The following is a 24,874-nucleotide window of genomic DNA, read 5'->3' as shown; positions in this document are numbered from 1 at the left end:
ATAGTTAGCCATTTAGCTTCATTCACCCCCATTCATTTTGGGCTCTCTTGTGGGCTCCCTCTAGCGGAGCGCAGTGCTTTTCTGGAGTGGGCGGGCTCTCTAGGAACCCAGGCGCTCTGGAGCGCGGTTCACTTCCTGGGCAGCGGCGCTGGTTTCCTCTCGTGTGTCGGGCCGTGTGCTGGTGCTTCAGAAATGGCCGCTGAGAAGCCGAGCGAGGTGAGAACAGCGGCGATGGAGGAGAATAAAGAGAACCTGACGGACGGAGGACTAAGTCTGGAGAGTATCCTTCACGGGTTACCGGCGGTGCGGTGCGGTGCGGGGTTCTGCGGGGGTTTAGCTGAGGGACTGAGGGAGAGCAGCGGGGCTCAGAGCCTCATAGAGGAGGTAGATAGAGAGTTACAGCTACGTGTCACTAAACCGAGAGACCTGATCAGCGTTCATTCAATTAATAGCAGAAACAGGACGGGGACATTTCTGTACTTTATACTGGATTACAGCCGGTATATAACTCTCACTGACTCTACAGACTGTAGCTAGCGGTTAATCATGTGTTTGCTCAGCAGGCTGTATGACTTCCCCACGTCTGTAGCTAATATCAATAATGATTTAGTATTATAGTGCCTTCTTATCAGTTATATGTGTACATAGTTACTCTGTAACGCTATCTACCACATTTAATTTTTAATTACTCAATTGTTATTGTGATTTTGTGTCAGGCTGAGCAGTACTGATATATTGCAGAAGGCTGCAATATGTTAACAGTTCTGGGTCATTAGTTTTATTACAGGCCTTTACTCTGATCATATAATTGATTCAATAATAGGTATTTAGTCACAATGTATAGCTGGTTTTATAATTGAAATATGTCTGTTTCGTTAATATTCTTCTATGGTTTGGCGATATGGATAAAAGGTTTTTAGATAATATGAATTTCATTCAGATAATCTAGTATATTAAGTATAATTCAGATATTAATATGGACTTCATAAAAGCCACAGACAAACTGGCCAAAATAATGACAAACATCTGAAAAATGATGTGCCTTGAAATGAATTGCTGTCTATGACGTTCTGCTCTAAGTAATGTACAGCTCTTGAAAAAAATAAGAGACCACCTAAAAATGATGAGTTTCTTTGATTTTACTAAATCGAGTACCTCTAAATTGAATATCATCAGGAGGAAGGGAATACAAGCCATCAAATCAAGCTGAACTGCTTGATTTTTTGCACCAGGAGTGGCATAAAGTTATCCAAAAGCAGTGTGTAAGACTGGTGGAGGAGAACATGCCCATATTCATTAAAACTGTGATTAAAAACCATGGTTATTCCACCAAATATTGATTTCTAAACTCTTAAAACTTTATGAATATGAACTTGTTTTCTTTTTATTATTTGAGGTCTAAAAGCTTTGCATCTTTTTGTTATTTCAGCCCCTTATGGTTTGCAAATAAATGCTCTAAAAGACAATATTGTTATTTGAAATTTGGGAGAAATATTGTCCGTAGTTCATAGAATAAAACAACAATGTTTATTTTACTGAATCATATACCTATACATAGCAAAATCTAAGAAACAGATTCAGAAACTGAAGTGCTCTCTTAATTTTTACCGAAGCTGTACGTTAAGATATCAGAAATGTGTTTGAAAATCATATCGCTGTTATTGAACATTTTGTGTTGCTACACACACAGTAGCAGTCGAAAGTTTGGATACACCTTCTCATTCAATGTTTTTCTATGTCTTCAAAATTAAATTTACAGTCTGGGGCTCCAAATGATCCAGCGGACTAATGCCGACTCTACTCCAAACGTTTTTCAAGTGGTTTCACTGTCGCAGACAAATTTCAGTATCGGCATAAAATCATGAGTCTTGCTGAAGACGAGTTGCAGTCGCATGATCTTGCTTGTTCAGTGTAAGATGGTTAGGATTGAAGGTGAAAAAGTATCTTTTATAGATAAATACAATTTTATTCGTAAATCTCAGATAGAATCTAGTTGCAATGTTGCAAATAGTGACCCTGCAAGATCCCCAGTCTTTGCGAAATCTTAGTCTGTGACTAAAAAGTCTGTGAGTTGTCTTTAGATGTGAGACAGTTTTTGACTTCAGTCTATTGAAAGTCTTTTCAGAATTATTTTGAAGTTGTTTACTGTATGGTTAACATAAGGCGCTGCCACCATGATCATGAGAATGTTGGTTCGAATTCTAGGTCAAGCTGCTTGCATTGCTCTGTCTGGGTGGGTAGATGTCGCTCTTTCTCTACATCACTCCCAAGGTGATCCATGCCAACACAAGGTGTCTGTCTGTAAACTCATGTATTGGAGCTGAGTTGCTGCGCTTTCCTCCGAAAACACTGTCTACTGGGTAATGCTGCATCAGCAGCAGTTGGAAAAGACTTCATATGTATGGGAGGAGTCAGTAGCTAGTCTTCCCCCTCCTGGAGTTGGGGCATTTCTAGTGATCGGGGGAGACAGCTGAGTGGTTGTTAATTGACTTAACTAAACTGGGAAGGAAAGTGGGATAAAATGTAATAAATAATTAAATATATTAAAAAGAATAAAAAAAAAATGGCAAAGAAATTACAAAACGAGAAAACACATTCAATGAGAAGAGGTGTCACAACTTTTGACTAGTACTGTGTATCTATATTGATTTATGTAGTGTATGCAATGCACTGATGCCACATAATTGGCTACTGCATGAACAAAAAGACTTAAAGAGGTGCTTGGTGAAAAAATATGATGTTTAAGCTCACGCTAAATGCCACTAGCCAGCTTCTGGGGTATGAGGGCCATAAGAACATTAAAACAACCATCTTTCGAGATCTTCATGAAGCTTTGAACATCCCTGTCCTTGGTTGCCATCTAGATGCAAGCTACGGTACATGAAACGACCTGTTGTGAAGAAGATCTGAGATCAGTTTAATTGTATTTCCTTAGTGCTTTCTTTCAGTCCTCCAGATAATAAAGGATTCCCAGCAGCAGCATGGTCTCAGGCATGGAGATTACCAGCGGTACAGGTAAGGTGCTCAACAAGATGTATGCTGTTAATCTACTTTGACACTTTGACCCCCTTGCACTGACCCCCATGTGCTCTTTTTTCCTTCACTCTATTTTAGAGGGTACTGCTCCCGGAGGCTGCGCCGTCTGCGAAAAACTCTGGGCTTCAGAATGGGCAACCGGCACAAATTTACTGGCAAGAAAGTGACCGTGGAGATGGTGTCTGACAACAGGTGAGCAGCAGTGATCATTTTTTTTAATGAAAGGAAGCTCTAGTACACTGTTAGATTGCTTTTTGTCTAAATTCAAGAGATACAGATGGTCATGGAGACATGCAGGTTCTCTGTGGCACATTTGCTCTCAAATGTTGCAGCTGGCCCAGTAGATCTTGCACACTCATAGGTTGCCAATGCTTGCATCTCAGCGGGTGCCATATATGCTTGATTGGCGAAAAATTTGGCGAGTGACCAAGGAAGTGTTGTAGTCTGGCAAAGACATTAGTAAAAAAATAAATAAAAATAGGGCTGCAACTGATGACTATTTTAGTCATTTTATTTGTATTCCTTCCTACTGGAGAGGGTCCCGATCTAATGCATGTTTTACTGCACATTGACTGTTAAACGTTTATGGCCCGAGAACCATTGTGCAGTACACTTTGACAGTTTGAAGTAGTTATATTATAGTAACCAAAAATATACAAAGTGTACATTTTACACAGGCTGGATTTTATTTTTAGGAGATTCTAGGATACGTACGTATTCAATTGAGATGTAAATATCATCAGAATATATATATGTATGTATGTATGTATGTATGTATGTATGTACGTACGTGTGCATGTGTGTGTGTGTGTGTGTGTGTGTGTGGTTAATATAACATAATTTTTATGTAGTGTACAGAATACAGTATTTCCTTAACACTTAGCCTGTTTAAACTGAACTTATCATTCTTTCTGCAGTAGTTTAATCACCGGTACCACCGGTAATATGGAAGTCAGTGTTCAAACTGCAGCAAGCAGAACTGTCGTTCTCTCTCTCTCTCTCTCTCTCTCTCTCACTCTCTCACTCTCTCTCTGACAAATTTTGCATCAACTATTTTTTTTTATAGTCGACGTTATCGATTGCGACGACTAATTGTTGCAGCCCTAGTGAAAAACCTTTGCTGTGTGTGGGTGAGCATTATCCTGCTGAAAAATGCCAGTTGGAAGACCTGCCATGAGACACAGTGTGGTGGCAGGAAGTCCTGCACATATTGTATCTCTGTTAGTGTCCCTCTTATCACTACAAGGGGTTAGCGACCCCTACGATGGCTCCACAGATCATTACGCTTGCTGTTGGGGCAGTGTGTCGCTCACCACAAGGCCTACATATTTAAACACAACCATCTTTGGATTCTGAACAGAACCTGGATTAGTCGCTAAAGATAATGTGAAAGAAAATGTATTGTCTAATGTAGTTTTGATCTCTCACTAAGAGGTACACTACCCAAGACTAGCCTCCTAGAGCCTTTGTATAGGGCAGTGCGGGAGACACTTATATGCGTTCTTGTGCCAAATTTCTAAATAGACAACATTTGTTTACTCTAATTAGACACACAGTTGCAACAAATTAGGTTGTGCTATTTATTTATTTATTTATTTATTTATTTAGATACCTGTTGTTAGTTGTGATGGAAGCGGAGCGGGCTTGGAGTTATGCCATGCAGCTGAAGCAGGAGGCAAACACTGAACCCAGGAAGCGCTTCCACCTCATGGCTCGTCTGCGGAAAGCAGCCAAACATGGAGAGCACCTGGAGAAGCTGTGCGAGAGCCAGCGCGTCGATGCTAAAACCAAACTAGAGGCTCAGGTAACCCTTCATATTTCTGCAGAGGCTAAGTTCTAGGTGATTTGTATCGATCATGGATCATGTTTTACATTGATTCCTGTCCTGACCTTTGCAGGCCTACACCGCCTACCTGACCGGCATGGTCCAGTTTGAGCTGCAGGAGTGGAAAGCTGCCATGGAGGCCTTTAACAAGTGCAAGTGAGTTTGTTTAACCCCTTCTTTGGCAATTCATCTGAGCCTGAGAGTAATTTCTTGAATATTCTTAAAGGTTTCCTGGACAGGAAATAGGCCTAGACTTGGACTATATTTCTATGTCAATGGATATTTTTTTTGTCCGTGGTAAAACTTCTTTCAAAATGCTGTGGATCCTGAGGCTATGTTTATTCACTGTCTGCTCCAAAGAATGTAAAAACATTCTAGAAAACAACCTCCAGTTTGTCTTGTGATTAGCTGATTTGTAGTATTGTCACGTTTAATTATTTATTTATTTTTCACGACATATTGTCCCAGGAATCAGTACGACTTATGATATTATTGACATTTTAAAGGGGACATTCAATGGAAAATTCACTGTTTGCATGCTTGTGTATGTCTGCTTGGGTCTCGATTGCTCTTATGAACACTCCAAGGTCAAAAATAAAAACCATTTTCTCTAAATCAGTTGAAAGAGTTTGTTTATTTGTATAAAAGTGACAGAGCCCTTAAACGGCTCATTCTGAAAGGGCCTGAAACTAACAAGAATAGAGCTGGTAAGATCTCTTTATATGAGTGATTGTGTGCAAAAAAACTTAATGAACATGTTTTGTATGGCCCATAGATCTATTCCAACTTTTAAAAAAGGGGTACAATATCTCCCTATTAGAGCCCATAATCTAATCATAATTTAATAACGTATTAAAGCAAGTACACCCATACAAAAAACAAATAACGTTTTTCTACAAAATTTAGTAGTCAAACCATTCATTTAGTTGTTGCATTTTTTTTGTCTTTGTTTATAAACAGTTGTATAGTAAATTTGATGTCTGTACCATACATAATAATGCTGTTAATATTGCATAGAAGCTAGTAGTCATCCATTAGCCTGTTATCATTTAAGAATCCTGTTTGGTCGGTATTTATTTTAATTATTTGTTAACATGAGTCACCGAATCATTTGTTTAATTAATTGCTCATAATGTTTTTTAGGACCATCTATGAGAAGCTGGCAAGTGCGTTCACTGAGGAGCAGGCTGTCCTTTACCATCAGAGAGTGGAGGAAATTTCCCCGAATATACGCTACTGTGCTTACAACATCGGTAAGACTACCACAGACTACTAGCTTTACACATACAGCAGTGTGCGTTTGTAATTAAATTTTGACTTTCACTTAATTCCAGTATTGACAGAAAAACTGCCAAGAACGCCAAAAGAACTTGTACCCAAATGAATTTCCCAGTTCTTGTATAGCTCCCTGTAATTATCGAAAAATCATTGAAAGATGCTGTAAATAATGAATACTAAAATATTGGAAATGTTTTAAAATCTTATCCATGTTATTAAAAAAAAATTCTTCCGCAATATATATTTATATTAAATCATTGTCCAGTCCTACTTGTGCTGTCGTTGCAAAACTGTTTAACACCCACCACACCTCAGCAGTTATGTTCATCTTCCTGCAGGTGACCAGAATGCCATTAATGATCTGATGCAGATGAGGCTCAGTGCAGGAGGGGGTGGAGGCATGATGGCTGAGAAGCTTGAGGTCAGAGGTCACACTGTCATGTGTCTCTTAGGTTTATTTTTTGCTCGTGTAACTCTAATCAGTTACTGCTGGAGAAGCCAGGCAGGGAGAAAACCACAGTGCATGACTGCCTAACCATGCGTTATGCAACATGTCTGTGTCTGTGTGTGTCTGTGTATATACATGTTTTAATAATTTGACCAAGTTTAGCTTGAGTATGTATGTAAACACAGTATCTATATTAATATCAGAAGGTACGTTACATTTCGTTTATGCTGAAATGTGCATTAAATCTCATAACTATTTCAGTTAATTTGACAATAAATTTACCATAATTAATGTATATGTATATATGTGTATGTGTCCAAACAATGTAGGGTGGTATGATGTATTGATGATAAAATAAAAAGACTAAATTCTAACACTGCTTAAAACTTCAAATACTATTTTAGAATGGGACCTGAGCTAAACTGTGCAGAAACTAGACTTTTCATTTTAATATTAGTAGGTAACAGGCTTTGTCACTAGAGGGCGTTTTAGGACTTCTTTAAAAACTGCATAATCTGGATGTTCAGCATTTCTCTTTAATGTATTACTGTAGTGTTCCAAATTCTACATATTTTTAGAACAAATGCTTTAAATATAGTCAAACTGTGAACTACATATTACCTACACACTTACCATCACTGCAGGACATTCAGTGACCTTTTGACCATGTTTTTTTCCTTTGCAGACTCTGATCACTCAGACGAGGGCAAAACAGGCCGCCACCATGAGCGAGGTAGAGTGGAGGGGTCGTTCTGTACCTGTAAAAATCGATAAGGCCAGAATCTTCCTGCTGGGGCTGGCTGACAACGAGGCTGCTATTGCACAGGTGAGCTACCAACCCGATGAAGGACCCCCACACTTTTTAAAATAAAGCTTCTTGAGTTGGTTAAACTTGTAATCCACAGTTCATGACACTTAAGTCCAGAACCATTCCCAGTTAACGTCACCAACTGATTTACTATTAAATAAACAAATATGATTGTCAATTTTAGTTCTTGAGGTCAATTAGACATTGCACCTGTATTAAGTATCTACTGCTTATCCAGTATTTAGTAATTACTTAATATCTTAATCTTATTATCACATTTTTCAGTACCTACTGATTATTTTAGAAATTCTAAATGATCAGAATCTCCAAATAAATTCAATTCTAATTTTTTATTTGATGTATGTGCCAATGTACAGGGCTTTAGTGCCCCTTTATTCGCCTTCAAATTACAAAAAAAACATTATATTAGAGGTTATTTTCAGGAGATTCTAGGCTACTTAAGTATGTATTAAAGTGTAACTAGACTCTAGGACATTTTTTATATTAATAGTTGAAATATGTTGCCCTGTATTAATAACATACCAGCTGTACTTAAAATGCCTAAAATGAGATGCAAATATTAACAGAATTTAGGTATTTGACCATATTTGACCATATTTAGTTCGAATATTTAATTAAAATAGTCCACAAAATGTATGTTCTTTATTATTTTAGTCCATACAATCATTGATTTTAGTAAACATCTATTCATATCTATAATCTGCCCTGGGGCTAACTGTCGATGCTAATGAATTTCAGACCTGAATCAGTAACTAATTTTTGATAACGGATGGATGGCACTGTGCTGGTTAGATCAGTAAATTCTGTGGTTTCATATGATATTATTTAAAAGTGTAACTGCTTTAGTATGCTCTTATTTTTTGTATCAGTGGCAAAAAATGGGCTCAAAATGACTAACATTGTGATGCTATCATATCATATATATATATCTATATATACAAATATATTGTCAAAACAAAAACAGTTATCGTGACTGGTCTAGTTTCTCCTTTCATCCAGTGGGTGGCACTATAATATACTCTTTTTTTGGTTGATATGCAGCTGTGGGAGTGTCCTCCACCCCCACAGCTGACAGTTGGTATCTCTTCCACCCTGCCACTCCTCAGCCTGGGGCAGTTCAGGCGCAGGCATGCTGTCCTGCCACACTGCATTCTGGACTGCACCCTTCTGCCTCTCACAGCTGATAACTATCTCCAGGAGCTGATTTGCAAACAAACACACACAGAAATACACACAAACAAACATAAATAAGGCACATTTTGGTCTTCAGCGCATTCTCTGGGCCAGCTGTTACTCACAGCAGTTATCTATAGCAGTGATTGGAGCTGCAGGTGTACATGGTCTCTCAGAGCTCATGCATCTTAAAGAACTTGTCATTAATATGCTGAAGCCCATTAGCATACATATTTTCATAGGCTTTTTTTAATTAAAAATGTACATTTTTGAACTAAAAATATTATTAATTTTGCAACATTTTACCATTGTATAAATTACCCTAAATGTTTTTTTTTTATAGAGAAAGAAATAATACCGCTAAACTGAATACTAAACATGATAAATGTACAACAGCAGTCCACTTTTAGTCACACATTTTTTCTTAGCAGTGCAGTTTTCGTCTTAGTAGTGCTACCCTTAATCATTAATTTACCTTAGTGGTACTATTCTAGTTGTATGTAACTTAAAGTGTACACGGATTAATGCAGCTAATCTTTTGGCAAATAAAAGAAATGCTCAGGCTAAGTTAGCTAGCTAGCTAGCTAGCTACCTCAGCTAAAGTTACCAATTCACTGTGGGGAAGCTATACTCTAAAACAGCACAAACTCTCACTGCTGAATGAAGTAAAGAGCTTCAGTTACAATCACCCTAGAACGCATTCATTTATTAGAGTATTGATGGTATGGTGATTGGTGTATAAATAATAAAACTAATTAATGCTGGTTGGGACGAACAAATTATTAGGTAACATTTAACAAGGATTTTTTTTTAAACCACTCTGGTATTTGACCTCAGAATGAAACACAGTTTTTCCCATAAAAAAAAAAGGCTAAGCTATACATTTTAGTGCTAAGCCCAGCTCTGATTGCCTAGTCTTTATCACAGGTTATCACTCATGGAACCCTGATATTATAGCACATCTTTAACACTGTAATAAAAACATTAATTATTCCTGATAGCTTTGCTGTACGTTTGTGTTCTCCAAGTGTGTGGTGCTGTTACCAATCTGACAAGATTGTTGCCTGGATAGCTTTTAGCCTTGCCATCACTCATTTCTCTGCGTTCGTCTTTCCTGAGTCTTATTTTGATTGTGTTCTCTCTTCTGATGTGTGTTTTAGCTTTAGTTTTTATTTATTTATTTATTTATTTTTTTTTTTTTTGAGGGACCAGATGCTAAAAGCTTACATTGGCTATTGTTAACTTTAATAAAGCCACAATAAGTCCACGATCATAAGGTCCATATTTCTAGAACTAGATAACTGTGGGCGATGAGCTGCTCTCCAGTATCAACAACACAATGTTCTCTTTTTGCTTCCATTGTTTTACTAGCTTTGTTTTATTAGCTTTAACCAGGGCTTTAACTAATATCCTGTTTTCAAGCTCTGATTTGTTTCTGTTGGGTTTCTTTTGAAGATGGAGTGATAGTGAGGTTCATGGTTTTTCTCATCGATGTACTTAACTGGCATTGTTCAACTACGACAAGAAAAAATTCTATCTCCCCTTTAAAACTATAAAAAAAAATATTTAGGAATATTGCATCAGCATAAGCCGAAACTCCACATATGACTCTTTGCAATTCACTCTACCTCCCTATTAACCTTCTTCCGGTGCTAGAACTGGTTTCCCCAGTCTTAGTCTTCTCCTTGTAAGGTGTTTCCTACATGAGTTTGTGACACACCTGGCCACAAACTCTTTGTATGTGTACAAACTGTAAGTCCAGAGGTTTGTGGGCACCCCACCCGTTCTATTTAGTTCATTCAGCTGCTTTAATGTGCTCCCATAACTGACAGTGGCATTGTTTAATTGCAATAGAGAAGCACTGATTATGTGGAATAAGATGTTCCAGAGTAGCCATGACTGGGCACAAAAACCCCCTTCGCACAGTCAATTAAGGTATAGGATTATTATTATTTATTGGGCTGTTGAGCATATTCATGACTGATTGAGCTCAGTCCAGTACGTACGGGTGACCTGGAATAGAGAGTTTAGTCTAGAGTCTAGTCCGATTGTCTGGTTTAGGTTATAGAGTATATTCACTTGGAGAAAAGTAATATGTTAATTTAGTGACTGATTTAAGTAGTATTGAACATTTCACACACTATTCTGTGCCATATGCAATCAGACAGGAGCAGTAGAAATGTTTAACGTTCTCACCTCATGACGGTCCATTTGTAGATGGTCATGAAGAACAATCAGACACCTCCTATCAGATACTATAGATGCTTCGCTTAGAAAAGAATGTTCAGAAAACCTGTTCAGTTGCCGGTGTGTCTCTGTGTTCCTCAGCACAGAATGCAACTCTGCACTTTTTTTTTGTCTCTTCACTCTTTCATTGTCTTACCCAGGATGTACACACTAAGTGTGTATAAAGAATCTCTAGTGTGCATAAAAAGTATAAAGCATTCTTAGTGTGGTAGTGGACTTTTAACTCATTTTTATGTTCCGTGCACTTTTTAGTCCTAAAGCCAAGGTTTAGGAAATTTAACCTTAAGATGCACAAGTTACTTGACCCTACACTCTTCCACAAGTTGGTCTAAAACAACATGTGTTAGAATCAACATGTCTTTATGCCACTTTTGTCAATTTGATTATAAACCATTTGTATTATATCATTTTAGACCCACATATGCATCTAAGGGTTAAAGGTGACCTTTATAAAAGGTTTGACTACACTGCAAATGAGTATCAGGGACTAAAAATCTAAATAATTGTAAATCATTCAGATTAAATTACATGTATTTTTTGAAAATGTATGTTCAGACAAAATGGCTTTACAGGAATGGAGGTAAAGACTTCTTTTAGCTCAATAAACCTGGTATATTTAACCCTTGCTGGGTCACGCTGCATTTACACTGCTCCGTCTCGTCAACCCACATGAACGCACTTCCCCCCCTTCAACTGGTCGTGTGTGGGCGTTCCCTGCGTCGTCTAATTAAATCGTTTTAATAAATAGGAAATGGTTTTATTCAGCCTATTATTATTTCATATAAATTAATAAATATAAATCTGTATTTATAAATATAAATGTTTGATTGAGCTTCACAACACTGTCTAGTGAGCAGCATTTAGGCTAACAAAAGCAAACTTTTACAATTCATTTATATTTTAATATTTTAAAAACCCACTAGAGAGACCCTAACAATCTCTGCAGCTTTTCTCCACACTGTATTACTCTGATCAGTGTCCCTGTAAATCTTCAGGGATTTAAGATAAAGGACAGGGAAGCCTAAAACTTCTCCATTCTTTTATGAAACGCTTGAAAGCAGAACTAAAATATGCTGAGGACACGTATCAGGCAAACACACTCTCTCTGATTGATTAAATGCATCGTGTTGGATGGATTAATTTGTATAAAGTTGACCTCGGCATCACATCCCACAGACTCGATGCATCAGACCCACGTGACTGTGTCTGACGGAGCCAACGCTTCTCGTTAAAAAAATGAATGGGATACGTCGCTGTGCGTTGTCGTGACAGAGCAGTGTAAATGCAGCGTTACTGTCATAATTAACATCAGTTTCATAGGCCCAAAAATAAACCCTTGTCTGACAGGATGTACTTAATATGCTTAACCAAAAAAATGAGTTGTACTATTTTACAGTCTTCTATTTTATAGGAAAAATGTGACCCAAACGTTTAGTGTGTTAAACAAGTCTAAACACTGTATAGTTCAGCCAAGAGATCCTTAAATACAATACTTCAAATATCAGTAAAATCTATGTAAATATCTACTTATGGCTTAAAGGTATTTTGAGTCTTCCAGTTTTTTCTTTCTTTCTTTCTTTTTTAAACCTTCTACCTCCCCTCCACACTATTAAAACTCATCAGTTGGGTTTGTGCTTTTGGCTTTCCAAAACTGAGATTGACTGTATAATAGATATATATACTATAAAAGTCAAATCCATCACCTATTAATATTATTCATATTTTGTATTTCTCCATCAGGCTGCCAATGAGGATACGAAGGAGCGTCTGTACGAGACCCTGTTGGCCGAATGCAGAGACACCATCCAGGCTGTGAGAGAGGAGCTGAGGACTGATGTGGTAAGCATGTAAATACAGTATAAATACTGTGCAAAATTAGAATTTTTTACGTGAATAAAACACGAATATTAGAAGAAAATGCAAAAATAAAATTTTTAGAGTGAAAACAGAAGGAAATTATTTCATATTATGTGCATAGGTGACTATAATTTCTGCACAATATTTTGTCTTTGATTTTTGTTTTTGCAGATTTTTTTCCTACTATACATACATGTATCTGTGCACCACTAAGAGTGTCTGTGTTTGTCTTTAACACCAACAGAAGCAGAGAGAGAGAGCTGCAGAGGGGGCTGAGAGTGGGAAAGCCTCTAACCTGCAGTACCTGCACAGGTTCGTGCTTTACATGTGTAACCGGACCAATCAGAGGGTTATGATGAGACGATAAAAGCTATCTAAAGCAGTTCCTGTTTGGGCTGGAAGTGATTTATTACATTATCGTTTGAGACAGTGTGAGATAAATTAAGTAATATGAACCTGTCTGTCTGTGTGTAGCTACCTAACTTACATCAAGCTGTGGACAGTAGTGAGGAGAAATGAGAGCATGGCCCGTGCGCTGCAGGCAAAACTGAAGGAGCCACAGACAGACGAAAACAAAAGAGGCCCCCGACCCCAGGACCTCATACGACTCTACGATATCATACTGCAGGTACACACACACACACACACAATATGAAATATACATACACACACAAACATACATACACACAATATGAAAACATGGAGTTCAGAAAATGGATTACATTTGCATTTTTTTTAAATATCTTTCTTGCACTCTTGCTCTCTCACACACTTCCGCACACAAAAGCTGTAACTGGCTAAATGTGAAGCTTGTACTTCATTCATACTGCATGTGTCCATGACTTTTCAACACTCTTTAAACAGGTGGAAAAACAAGGCTTAGCGGACCAAGCACAGCTGCTGCTGTTTGCATTAGGCGACACGCAGTTACATTTTTGGGGAGGTTTAGGCTACGACAAATTGTGCAATTAAGTAGTTAATTTAATATAATAATATTAACAAAAAAAACTATGCAGGTAAGGAATGAGAGTAACAATGTCACTGACTGTAAAACCAACTTGACCGACTGTATGTGGTCATTAACTCTTGTTTTCCCTCTAATCTGGCTCTTTTTGTTCTCTTTAATCCTGTTGTTCCACAGAGCCTGGCAGAGCTGTCAACCTTGCAGGGATTGGAGGAGGACCACGCCTTCCAGAAAGAGGTGGCCCTGAAGACTCTGGTCTACAAGGCTTACAGGTGTGTCTGCACACGTAGATTCTGATCTCAGATCCCATCTGTCATTGCTGTCACACCCTAGCAGTACAGTGACACAACTTGCTTCAATTTGCTTATGTTGTTGTTTTTTGTTTGTTTGTTTGTTTTTTCCCCCCATCTTTATATATATATATATATATATATATATATATATATACATATATATATATATATATATATGTACATATGTATATATGTACATATATATATATATATATATATATATATGTGTGTATATATATATACACACATATATATATATATATATATATATATATATATATATATATATATTAGGGGTGTCACGATCTCGATATTTTATCGAAATCAAATCGAAATGAGGTCACGATCTCGAGTATCGAAGTCAAAAAGAGGATCGACGATCCCTCCCGCGCGCGCTACGCAAATAGCGCAGCGCGCTACGCAAATAGCGCAGCGCGCTACGCAAATGGCGCGGCACCAACACAGCGCATCCTATTCATTTAAATAGAGATAGCCACTGCATCAGCGCAGTCGGCGGGAGTGTGATCACTGTTTTATCTGTCCAACGGGGGAGGGGGGGCGGGGGTTGGGCGCGCAGGTTTTGTATCTGTATCTAACGGAGGGGTGGGTGCGCGCAGGTGAGAGCGTGTGAACTCGCTGAAATGCGTGTGTCAGTGTGACTTGAGAACACTGACTATAGATCACAGTGAGGTGGATTAAAAATCTTAAACTTATAATTGACTACACCTGTTGCTTTCCATTGAATTAAAAAAACATCTTTCTCTCAGATAAAGTAAACACAAGCGTGTTTCTGACTAAAATAAAAGCTTTTCAGGAGAGATATAAGTTATGTGTAAATATTTATAAGACAATACCCACATCACTTCTCTAACCAGCCTGTACTGATTTCTGCCCCCCAATAATGCTTTCAATAACCTCTTGTAACCCCTGGGAGCCAGGGGTTACACTCTAATAGCCTTTAATAGTCTTCAGTAGCCTTTAAAAGACTTACCTGGCGGCCGTGGTGTGTCCCCTAAACTCCGTAGTTATAAACATCCTGAGGTTAGCAGCGCGCTAACTGACCTGTTTATAATGTAATCCGAGCAGTGACTCCGTGTCGGCTGTTCTAACCTGCTGCTGTTAGCTGCTTGGGCTGAAAGATGAACTGTAGTGAGCTGTATTATCCGGTTAGTGGGGTTAAAACCTTTATTTGTTTACAGAAACAGTAAAAACGGACTGGCTGAGCTCTGTAGCCCGTGGCTGGGCTGTACTGAAGTAGTGACTGAGTGAAGAGAGCGGGGCTTGTGCTGCTGCTGCTAGTGGTTGGATGAAGAACTGCAGCTTCATGTAATGAGCAGTTTCACCAGCCATCCACACACAGCTCTGATAAACTGCTTGTTTTAATAGTGCACACTGTTGCTACCAAAAAAAGTCACTAGATGGCATTACCATATATATCTTAATAAATAATAATAATAATATTTATAATAATAATAATAATAAATATATTATTTAAATTTTATGAGGCATAAAATAATAACAAGAAAAAAAACAAGAAAATCGAGAATCGAATCGAATCGTGACCCTCAAATCGAAAATGAAATCGAATCGAGGATTTAGAGAATCGTGACACCCCTAATATATATATATATTTTTTTTACAATAAGTAACCTCTTTATTTCAGGGGTTAATTACATATGAGTTAAGTATAAGTTAGGTACAAGTATGAGGAAATAAGAGTATTTAAAATAATAAACATATACATCAACATTTACAAAACTTAACGTAAATAAAATAATGAATCACATCAGTCCAGATAAATCATTGTTGCCTTGCCATTAAAGAATGTAGCTGTTGCCCGCTTCAAGATGAGAATGTCCAAAAAAATATCTGCAACACAGGTGTAATAAAGATAGATTAGATTCAGAATTTGCTTGTTTTTGTGTGCGGGTGTAATATTTGTACATTTCTGTTGATTAAATGATGTTGATCAAGAACCTACCCAACAACTCTTTGTCCATCTACCAGACTCCTGTCTGTCAGTCATCCATGTGGCTATTTATCTGTCTGCTATTTTGCCCATTTTTTAGGCAAAATTGTAGTAAAATCACTTTTACAGATTTTTTTTTGTTTTGTTTTTCTTTCTTGTTTGGAACTATATGTAATCTCAGCAGTACTTGTGATTTAAAGAAGATTTTAAGACAGCTTAATGCCGTTGATATTACGATAATATAATGTCATAATAGTTAAATTACATAATGTTTCTAATGTATACTTTTTTTCTTTACATGTTGGCTCTTTGTGTTTATGGAGTGACTGTATTTGTGCAGTGATCATTGTGGAACTGGCTAGAATATTTTTTCTTTGGTTTGGTCTTACCTGTGCATCTCTGTTGTTGCAGGTGTTTCTTCATCGCTCAGTCGTATGTGCTGGTGAAAAAGTGGAGCGAAGCGTTGGTTCTGTATGAGAGGGTCCTGAAATACGCACGAGAGGTCCAATCCAAGGCCAAAAATCTCAATAACAGCCTCATGGTACAGAATTTGCACAGTACATTTCTAAACATGATTGTACATATTATTAACCCTCCTATTATCTTTGGGGTCAATTTGACCCCATTTAATGTTTAAAGCCTCTGAAAAAAGGGCTGACATTAGTTTTGTGATTCATATTTACCGTCTTCTAATGTTATAAGATCAGTAACAATAAGTAAGACATAATATGTTTCAAATATATCAACCTCAATGTCTGTTTTATACAGGTGCTGGTCAACGAATTAGAATAATTTGAAATAGTGCAATCATGAAATTCTTTGAATGCATTTTTTGTGCAGAAAGCAAATCAGGTGTTCACCGCACCTGTCCTACTCGTTAGACTAATCACAGAACTCGTTACCTGGAAAAAAATTTGCTCAGCTGAGCTTTCCAAAAGGCCCATTTAGGCCATTTAACTGTGACACTGTTGTTTTATTGAATTAGAATAATGGAGAAATTGTTTCATTGAATTAGAATAAATGCTCGAATTTTTGTTTTCTGTGAAGAGTGTTCACTGTGCAGTATAAAGTCAGGGTTGAGTAGAATTTCTAAGTTGTAAAATCAATCATGGGTAAGCAGCGCGACCTCTCAACCGGAATAGTGGCTCAAATTCAAGCCCTTCGCCAACAAGGCTTGACCCAAACTAAAATTGATGAGCAGCTCGGCATCAGCCAGTCTTCCGTCTGCAAAGCTCTCAAGAAAAACTGCAGCAAGCGCACCAACTGTTCCGGCGCCCGAAAAACTTCTGCTCGCGACAACAAGCAGCTGAGAAAGATCGCAGTCAGCAACCGGTTCAAGTCCACTTCCGAGCTCACCGACTTGTGGAACAAGCAGACCGGCGCTGACGTCTCCAGATCAACCACTTACCGTCGTCTGCGCGAACTCGGCTTCAAATCTCGCGTTCCAGCAGTAAAACCGATGCTGAACAAGAAACAAATGGAGAAACGGCTGAAGTGGGCCAAAGAACACGGCGAGTGGACTGCTGAAGACTGGCAGAAAGTGGTCTTCAGTGACGAATCACGCTTCTGCATCTCCTTCGGTGACCAAGGTCCTCGTGTCTGGCGTCGTGGTGGCGAAACCTACAACAGCGAGTGCGTGAAAAGATCCGTCAAGTTTCCCCAGAGCGTTATGGTCTGGGGATGCATGTCCGCTCGAGGTGTAGGGAAACTCTGCTTCCTCAAGAAGACTGTCAATGCTGCCGTATATCAAGATGTTCTGGAAACGTTCCTGATTCCGACTGTTGAGGAACAGTTCGGCGAATAAGACTTCATATTTCAACAGGATCTTGCACCGGCTCATGCGGCAAAGTCGACCAAAGATTGGTTCACTAAAAAACAGCTTGAAGTTTTGGCATGGCCGGCCAACTCGCCTGACCTCAATGTCATTGAAAACCTTTGGGCCATCGTCAAGCGGAAAATTCGCAACAGAAAGCCTACTACGCTGGACCAACTGAAGCAGAACATCGCCACTGCCTGGGAAGCTGTGAGTGCGGAAACTTGCGACAAGCTGGTCAAATCGATGCCGCGGAGACTTCAGGCAGTCATACAAGCCAAGGGGGCAGCCACAAAATACTGAGAAAGTGATGATTGTAATTATAATAAAAATTATTCTAATTCAATGAAACGGTTTCTCCATTATTCTAATTCAATAAAACAACAGTGTCACAGTTAAATGGCCTAAATGGGCCTTTTGGAAAGCTCAGCTGAGCAAATTTTTTTCCAGGTAACGAGTTCTGTGATTAGTCTAACGAGTAGGACAGGTGCGGTGAACACCTGATTTGCTTTCTGCACAAAAAATGCATTCAAAGAATTTCATGATTGCACTATTTCAAATTATTCTAATTCGTTGACCAGCACCTGTAAGGCGGTTTTATTGGAGTAAAACATCTAAAAAATCTCAATATTTTACACATATTTTTGTGGTAATAATGTCGAGTTCACTATTACATTTTTTATTATCTTTCTCTAAACCTCTTACCTTCAGTTTAGGCCCTGCCTAAAAAACACAATACTTATAATACTTATATAATAGTAATAAACCACTAATAATAATACCAGAACCACTAATAAATTGAAGAATAGCAGGAGGGTTAAGGAAATATTTTCTCCATGTTCACGTGGCTCACTATACAAAGAGATAAATAACAGTAGGTAAGAGTGACAGTGATTTTTAAATCTGAATATCCACCAATTAGCATTGCTTAAATAGCACACAGTTTTAGAAACATTGAAATCTACACAGAGTAATTCGACACAGTTATTTTTCGGTAAAAGGCCCCAGGAGCCATTGTTGGGTGTTGGCTGGCTGGCTGGCGCTCTGATGAATGAAAGTGTATTGTCATTAGGGATAGTGGTCGATGATTGATGGTTGCAGGTTTTACTACTCTTTTTGCTTGTGGTATGGTAAGAATGTTATTGCTTTACTACTTGTTTTTTTTTTTTCTTCATCTTCTTTTTTTACTCAAAAGGATCTTCCGGATGTCCAGGATCTGATTGCTGAGGTCAATGCAGAGAAATACTCCCTTCAGGCAGCTGCCATCTTGGGTAGGTCCATGTATTTGTGGCAGTTTTGTTATTATAGTTTAGCATTTGTTGTGACGCCCATTCTCAACTAAATAAATGGTGTTTATAGTGTTGCATGGCCCATTAAATGAGTCTTCCTGTGACATTTTGTTTGTGGTGTTTTGTAGATAAAGAGGATGTAGCTGAAGCTCCTGTTCAGCAGCAAGTCAAGGACAACATGGTAAGAGACAATGACAGTGTGTAATTATTTTCCATTCAGGTTTAGCCCCCCTGTTACTGAATTGTACCCTGTAGACTAATTATAAATGGATGTGTATGTTTGTTTTCTATATAAGTTAGGGCCAGCTTTAGTATTGCAAAATGTACCAAAAATTCTGTCAGAAATTATCACACTAAAAGTTTTATGACAGTTGTGGATTAATGGAAGTAAATTAGATCTAATCCAGTTACAATCTTGCATTTTCTTAGATAATTGAAATCAATTCAAACTAATTTATTTAGTGTTTTTAAACAATAGTCAGCTGTCTAATCTGTATTAGCTGATATGCAACAAATTGGGTCCTCTAAATTTTAGCTTTGGAAATGCTTGAAACTACTTACAATGCTAATGTTGCTAAACAGTTGGAAGTAGTTATCTCTTTACTAATGACAGTGGTCGTTTTATTGTATTATAGCATTAGTTATCAGACTAGCCCAGTTTGGTTAAACGGTATGGTTATAGTGTGTTTGTTTGTTTAAATAATATTAAATCTAATTCTAAACTTTATCAGTTAATATTCAACTTTTAGACTCTTCAAGCTTTGTTTTTTGTTTTTTTTTTGTTCTCAAGCTGTGGTGTTAAAATGGACTGGGCTATTTCTACATGCAACGCTAACTTATGTTGCCAAACATCTAAAAAGCAAGTAATGGAGAATTCTCAGCCATACTGTTGTACAAGTGCCAAAAGTGGCACAGCTAATGTTAGCATGTTTGGCCTGAGCTCTTTAGAATAGAAAGGTTTATACAGGAAAATGTTTGAATAGTTGCTGATGGGTGGAGCAGTGGAATGTTGCTGGGCAGAAACAGTAAAATGTGCAGTGTGTAGAGTAGTGTACAGTGTACAGCTATAGGGCATGGTTTCAGACCCAAGACTTTTTAAGAGTCTGGATGGTATGTAAATAAAAAAAAAAATTCTGTGCTACAAAATTTGTATTAGTTTTATTTGTTTTAAAAAGCTTCTAAAACCCTAAAGAAAAACGTAGCTTTCTGTAAATGCAAATGTGACCTATCACAATACTGATTATTGGAATGAGTTCATTATAAGAATCACTGTTAGCCACTTTTAGAGTTCATTTGTTTTTGGTACTAGGCCTAACCTTTTTCTTTTTCCCTATTCATTACACTTATTGAACTGAATTGAATTAACTGACGTCAAATCACACACTATTGATGTACTGCGATTAAACGGCCGTCCCGTTAATGGCTGAGATTGTGTAACTCGTTGCTGAGCTACCACAGAAACTATCCATGGGTAGCTGTCACACCCTCAAGTGGCATCTTAAACAGTTGTGCTTACAAACACACGCCTACACAGGCCTACACAAATGCAATGATACTGTCACTCACCCTGTCACATTTCTGTATGGTATGTGGGTTGTGAAAGGACAGACACCCAACTCTCACTTCTTTTTTCACTATTTAACCCCTTTAGTCCCGAATAATTGTCAGTCATGAGAAATGGACCAATAAAATTTCTCCAAATTGTCCATCAAAAGTTAAGAAGTTTGTTCCTTCCACTGTAATGTTGCCATTGAAAACAATAGCAGTCTTTGCAATGTCATGTGTTACTTTACAACGTGTGTAATGGCCTACTAAGTGCAGTTCAGCCACTGACCTAGTCTTAGAGTCTCTGTAAAACGCAAAAACCACCAGAGATCCTATGTAGTCCTATAGTTACAAATGGAGGTGGGTAGTTCATGTCCAGAAAGTAAAAATCCTGCCGAAGTACAATTGAGATAGGTAGGTGTAAATGGGTGTCAATATAGGGTCAAAAGTTTTGAGAACCAAATGTATAATCCCTAACCAAGAAATTTAAATTGGAAAATGAGAGGACTATTATTGATATCAAGAATTTTTAAATAATGTTTGTAAACTAGGGCTGCAACAATCAGTCAAAATAATCGATAATATCTTATTTAAATTTTTCGATTACAAATTTCATTGTCGACTAATCGTTAAGTTGTAGCAGTGCTGCATTACACACAGTGCTGGGAACAGAAGCAGTGGGAGATAAATGGGGGTAAATGGCTCACTCACACAGGTTACACTTAACTTAGTCTGTCTCTCCAAAAGTGCCCATAGAGAACAAATTGCATATTTACTCAAATTTTTTTTTTTTTGTATTGGTTTTAGAGATCGAGGACATGGCAGAAATAATCGTTGACTAATCGACTAACCTGAAAAATAATCGTCAGATTAGTCGACTACCAAAATAATCGTTAGTTGCTGCCCTATTGTAAACAGAATATTTATTATTGATTAGAGAGTTGAATATTCCATTTTGTATTTTACCTTCATAAGAAATCTGTTTTTGCTTCCAGTATTTGTTCAGTTGTGCTTTCAGTTTAGTTTTGACCCTGTTTTTACGGGTGAGTGGGGACTAATCGGTCACACCTACCAATATCATTTGTACTTTGCTGGTGGTGTTCCATAGACACATTCTAACCATTTGTTTCTAAGCTCTGAATTACTGGGCAAAGCATATACTGTAATACTGTATAGGCTCTGCCTGTGGGCGGTCCCGAGCCAAGGTGGGCCAGGCCATGAATACTAATTCATGTGTTGACGTAGACACAGGTGCTATTCAATGAGACAATAATTAAGAAATTATTGACTTGCCGTTGGTATCACCACTTCTCTCACACACTTTTTTTTTTTTTTCTTTCTCCTCTTAGCCTCTCTCCGATCGACTCGATACCTTCCGTCTTGACACCTCCCTTGTGGGAAAGCAGCCCAACCTGGTGCAGTTTCCCCCAGACTTCCAGCCAATCCCGTGCAAGCCTCTGTTCTTCGACCTGGCGCTCAACCATGTGGCCTTCCCACCCCTGGATGACAAGGTGGAGCAGAAGGGCAAGGGCGGCCTCACCGGCTACATCAAGGGCATCTTCGGCTTTGGCAGCTAAGCCAAGCTTTGAGCTTGAAGTTGGAGCTGGATCTAATCTGGACTTGCTCCCAAAACTTGTTCCCTGTCCAAACCTCATCTTTTTCTGAAATAAGTCATCAATATTCTTCAGCCAATGACCTGGAGAGCCAGAGACATGCAGATTTCAGTGGTCTACCTTCTATTTTCGCCATGTATTAGCTTTGACATTAGCTGTTATTCTGATGAGAGGAAACTGATCACACTGGTCTTTGCAGGACTTCTGGTCTTCCAGCACCAATGGTTGACACACCTGGACTAGACTGCAGATATATACATCCATTGGGGACAGATCCTACATAGATAAAACCAAAACTGGACAAGACTGAGCTGTGATGAAATAAAAAGAATAAAACATTAAGGAAAGTTAAGAGTTTTGAGGAGTCCTGAGGGACTTAAGCGTCAAACTCCTCTCCCATGTCACTCTACAGCGATATGGTAAAGCATGATCATGATGTGTAGACATTTTCATAGTACACAATATTTATTGTGATACTGTGATCACAGTCAAAATACAGTTGACGGATCCTTAAAAACATTCTTAACTTATTCAAAAGGTCCTGTCTTTTATCCAATTAAATTAGACTAATTATGCTTTCTTTAATTATACAGTACAGTTGGTTAGTATTCAAAGATGGTGTAGATTTGTTGCAGAAGCATAAATTGGCCTTTAATTGTGTTGTTCAACAAGGAAATCACAGAAATATGATGGACATTTGCCTTAATGGCTTGAAATTGGTATCCTTGATGATCTCCATCTTTAACAAGAACTCAACTCATCTAACTTATCAGAAGAGTATCAGTTTCTAGCAGCTGTTCTTGAGAAGGGAGCACATAAACAAACCTGTACAGTGCTGATAGGGGCCTGGCTGATATACCAGTTTCACGGTAACATTGATGATTATTTGCAATTCAACTTTTTTTCTGCATCAGTATTTTATTTGGAAGGTGCAATCTGGTCACCTTCCTTCATGAACACAATTACAATTTCTTACAAAACTTTCTTAATCACTGATGATTCGGGTCAGGCATGTTTCAGCAGGAAAATCACAAACTGTGCTGACTATTTATCTGGAAATTTTATTGAGGCTGGAAAGTTTGGTTTGGAACGATTTTGGACTGCATGTGCTGGCCTGTACAGTTGTAGCTCTTTTCACAGTTCTAAGACCTTATTAATTTAGTTCTTATTCTTTAATACTGTTCAATGGTTATTTTGAAATCCCAAATATCCGCTCACTAACATTGATTTCAGGGCACAAGTAAGTACGTAAGTTAGTACACAGTTAAATGGACTGCACACAAGTACGTAGTACATTTAGAACAGAAGCAGTGGACGTTTTTTGCTACTTTTTGAATGTCTAAAATTGTGTCTTGTCATCGTTGAACATCATCCAGGATGTGATGAGATAATCTGGGACATGTAAAACAGGGTTCAGTGCCATGCTGGATCATCCTAATTTCCATGTGAATTAAGGCGAAGATCAGTAAGGCTGCGTTCACACAGCAAGTTTTGGGCAAAATTTGGGCTTTTTGCCCAAATTTACAGATTTCTTTTGTTTGTTTTTATCTAATCCTTTTCATTATTTTAATTTGTTTCTCTTTAAAATGTGTTGTATCAGCAAAATGGGAGCAAGTATTAGTAATGTAAGGAGCCTGAACTGAAAGCAAACTGAATGCTTTCTGTTTTGATTAGCGTTGAATCTTTCTCTTAAATTTGGTCAGTAGGTTGCACCTCCAGTCTGTGTATGTTATAAAAACAATCCTATAAAAACTTACTCTGCAAATGTTTAACAAGTTAATAAACTGACACAAATGGATCACTACTGTAGGTCTAGGGGTCTTTAGCTTCAGTCTTGTTGGGCAGGTTTCCAGCACAGTTTGGGAACTTCCTGGCTCAAACACACCTACTAAACTATAACATGTTTGATTTTAATTTATGATTCCAGCCATCTAGATTTAATTTTGAAGACCCCTGCCGTACCTTGCATTTTCATTTGCTAAGCAACACGTTTTCTTATAGTTGAAAAAATCTTGAGTAAACTTGTGGCTTGTCACAAAGTCGTGTCCTATCATAGGAAATGGCTGGACACTTTCACCCTGACGCCTGCCAATGTGAACACAGGGTTAAACGTAAAGTAAGTCATAGGGTAGCTTAAACTAACGCCGCCAAATAAACTGTGGAAAAAAGCCACTTGTCTCTGTCTTCAGTCTGGACACATTTTTACATCTTCAGAGGGAATTTTGTATTTCTTAGTTTAACCACCAAGAATCCTCGTCCTTCTAAAGCGTTGATGTTTTGCAGTGGACATGTCTTGCTGCTGTTTATGGTGTCTAGAAAGAAAATTTTAGTTTTACCGGTCTCTTTCATTACAGCAACTCACGGCTGGTCAAACACTGTCTGAGTCATCTGTTCCCGTTCATTTTTTACTATTACATTTATCTTTTTGGGCTTTTTGCCGAAATTTACCAACAATTTTTTTGTCTAATCCTTTTCATTATTTTAATTAGTTTCTTTTTAAAATGTGTTGTAACAGCAAAGTGGGGGCAAGTATCAGAAGGAGCCTGAACTGAAAGTAAACTGAACGTTTTCTGTTTTGACCACTGTTGAATCTGTTGGCAAACTGGAAGATTAAATGGTTAAGTGGTGAATAAATATTGAAATGAAAGTTGGTGTAAAGGCTCCTAATTAAATAAACCACATATGAAGATTTGAA

The 24,874-nt window shown here is 38.0% G+C and overlaps 1 protein-coding gene across 1 annotated transcript; it reads left to right on the top strand.

Moving 5' to 3' along the window:
- The first annotated feature begins 123 nt into the window (after nucleotides 1–123).
- srp68 (signal recognition particle 68) lies at nucleotides 124–24,874 on the top strand. The gene is made up of 16 exons (XM_007252136.4): nucleotides 124–280; nucleotides 2,949–3,015; nucleotides 3,115–3,228; nucleotides 4,645–4,840; nucleotides 4,935–5,017; nucleotides 6,005–6,114; nucleotides 6,478–6,560; nucleotides 7,273–7,413; nucleotides 12,577–12,675; nucleotides 12,938–13,005; nucleotides 13,168–13,321; nucleotides 13,835–13,929; nucleotides 16,331–16,460; nucleotides 18,928–19,003; nucleotides 19,150–19,202; nucleotides 21,916–24,874. The coding sequence occupies exons 1-16, from the start codon at nucleotides 193–195 to the stop codon at nucleotides 22,141–22,143; spliced, it is 1,785 nt and encodes a 594-aa protein (XP_007252198.1). The 5' UTR covers nucleotides 124–192; the 3' UTR covers nucleotides 22,144–24,874.

The sequence above is a fragment of the Astyanax mexicanus genome, chromosome 5 (assembly GCF_023375975.1).
Source record: "Astyanax mexicanus isolate ESR-SI-001 chromosome 5, AstMex3_surface, whole genome shotgun sequence".
Classification (NCBI taxonomy): domain Eukaryota; kingdom Metazoa; phylum Chordata; class Actinopteri; order Characiformes; family Acestrorhamphidae; genus Astyanax; species Astyanax mexicanus.
This window is presented reverse-complemented; position numbering and strand designations above follow the sequence as displayed.

Coding starts and splice junctions, on each gene's coding strand:
- srp68 (XM_007252136.4), top strand. CDS start 193: ATGGCCGCTGAGAAGCCGAGCGAGGTGAGAACAGCGGCGATGGAGGAG. Junction 6,115..6,477: donor CTACTGTGCTTACAACATCG/GTAAGACTACCA, acceptor ATCTTCCTGCAG/GTGACCAGAATGCCATTAAT. Junction 19,203..21,915: donor AGCAAGTCAAGGACAACATG/GTAAGAGACAAT, acceptor TTCTCCTCTTAG/CCTCTCTCCGATCGACTCGA.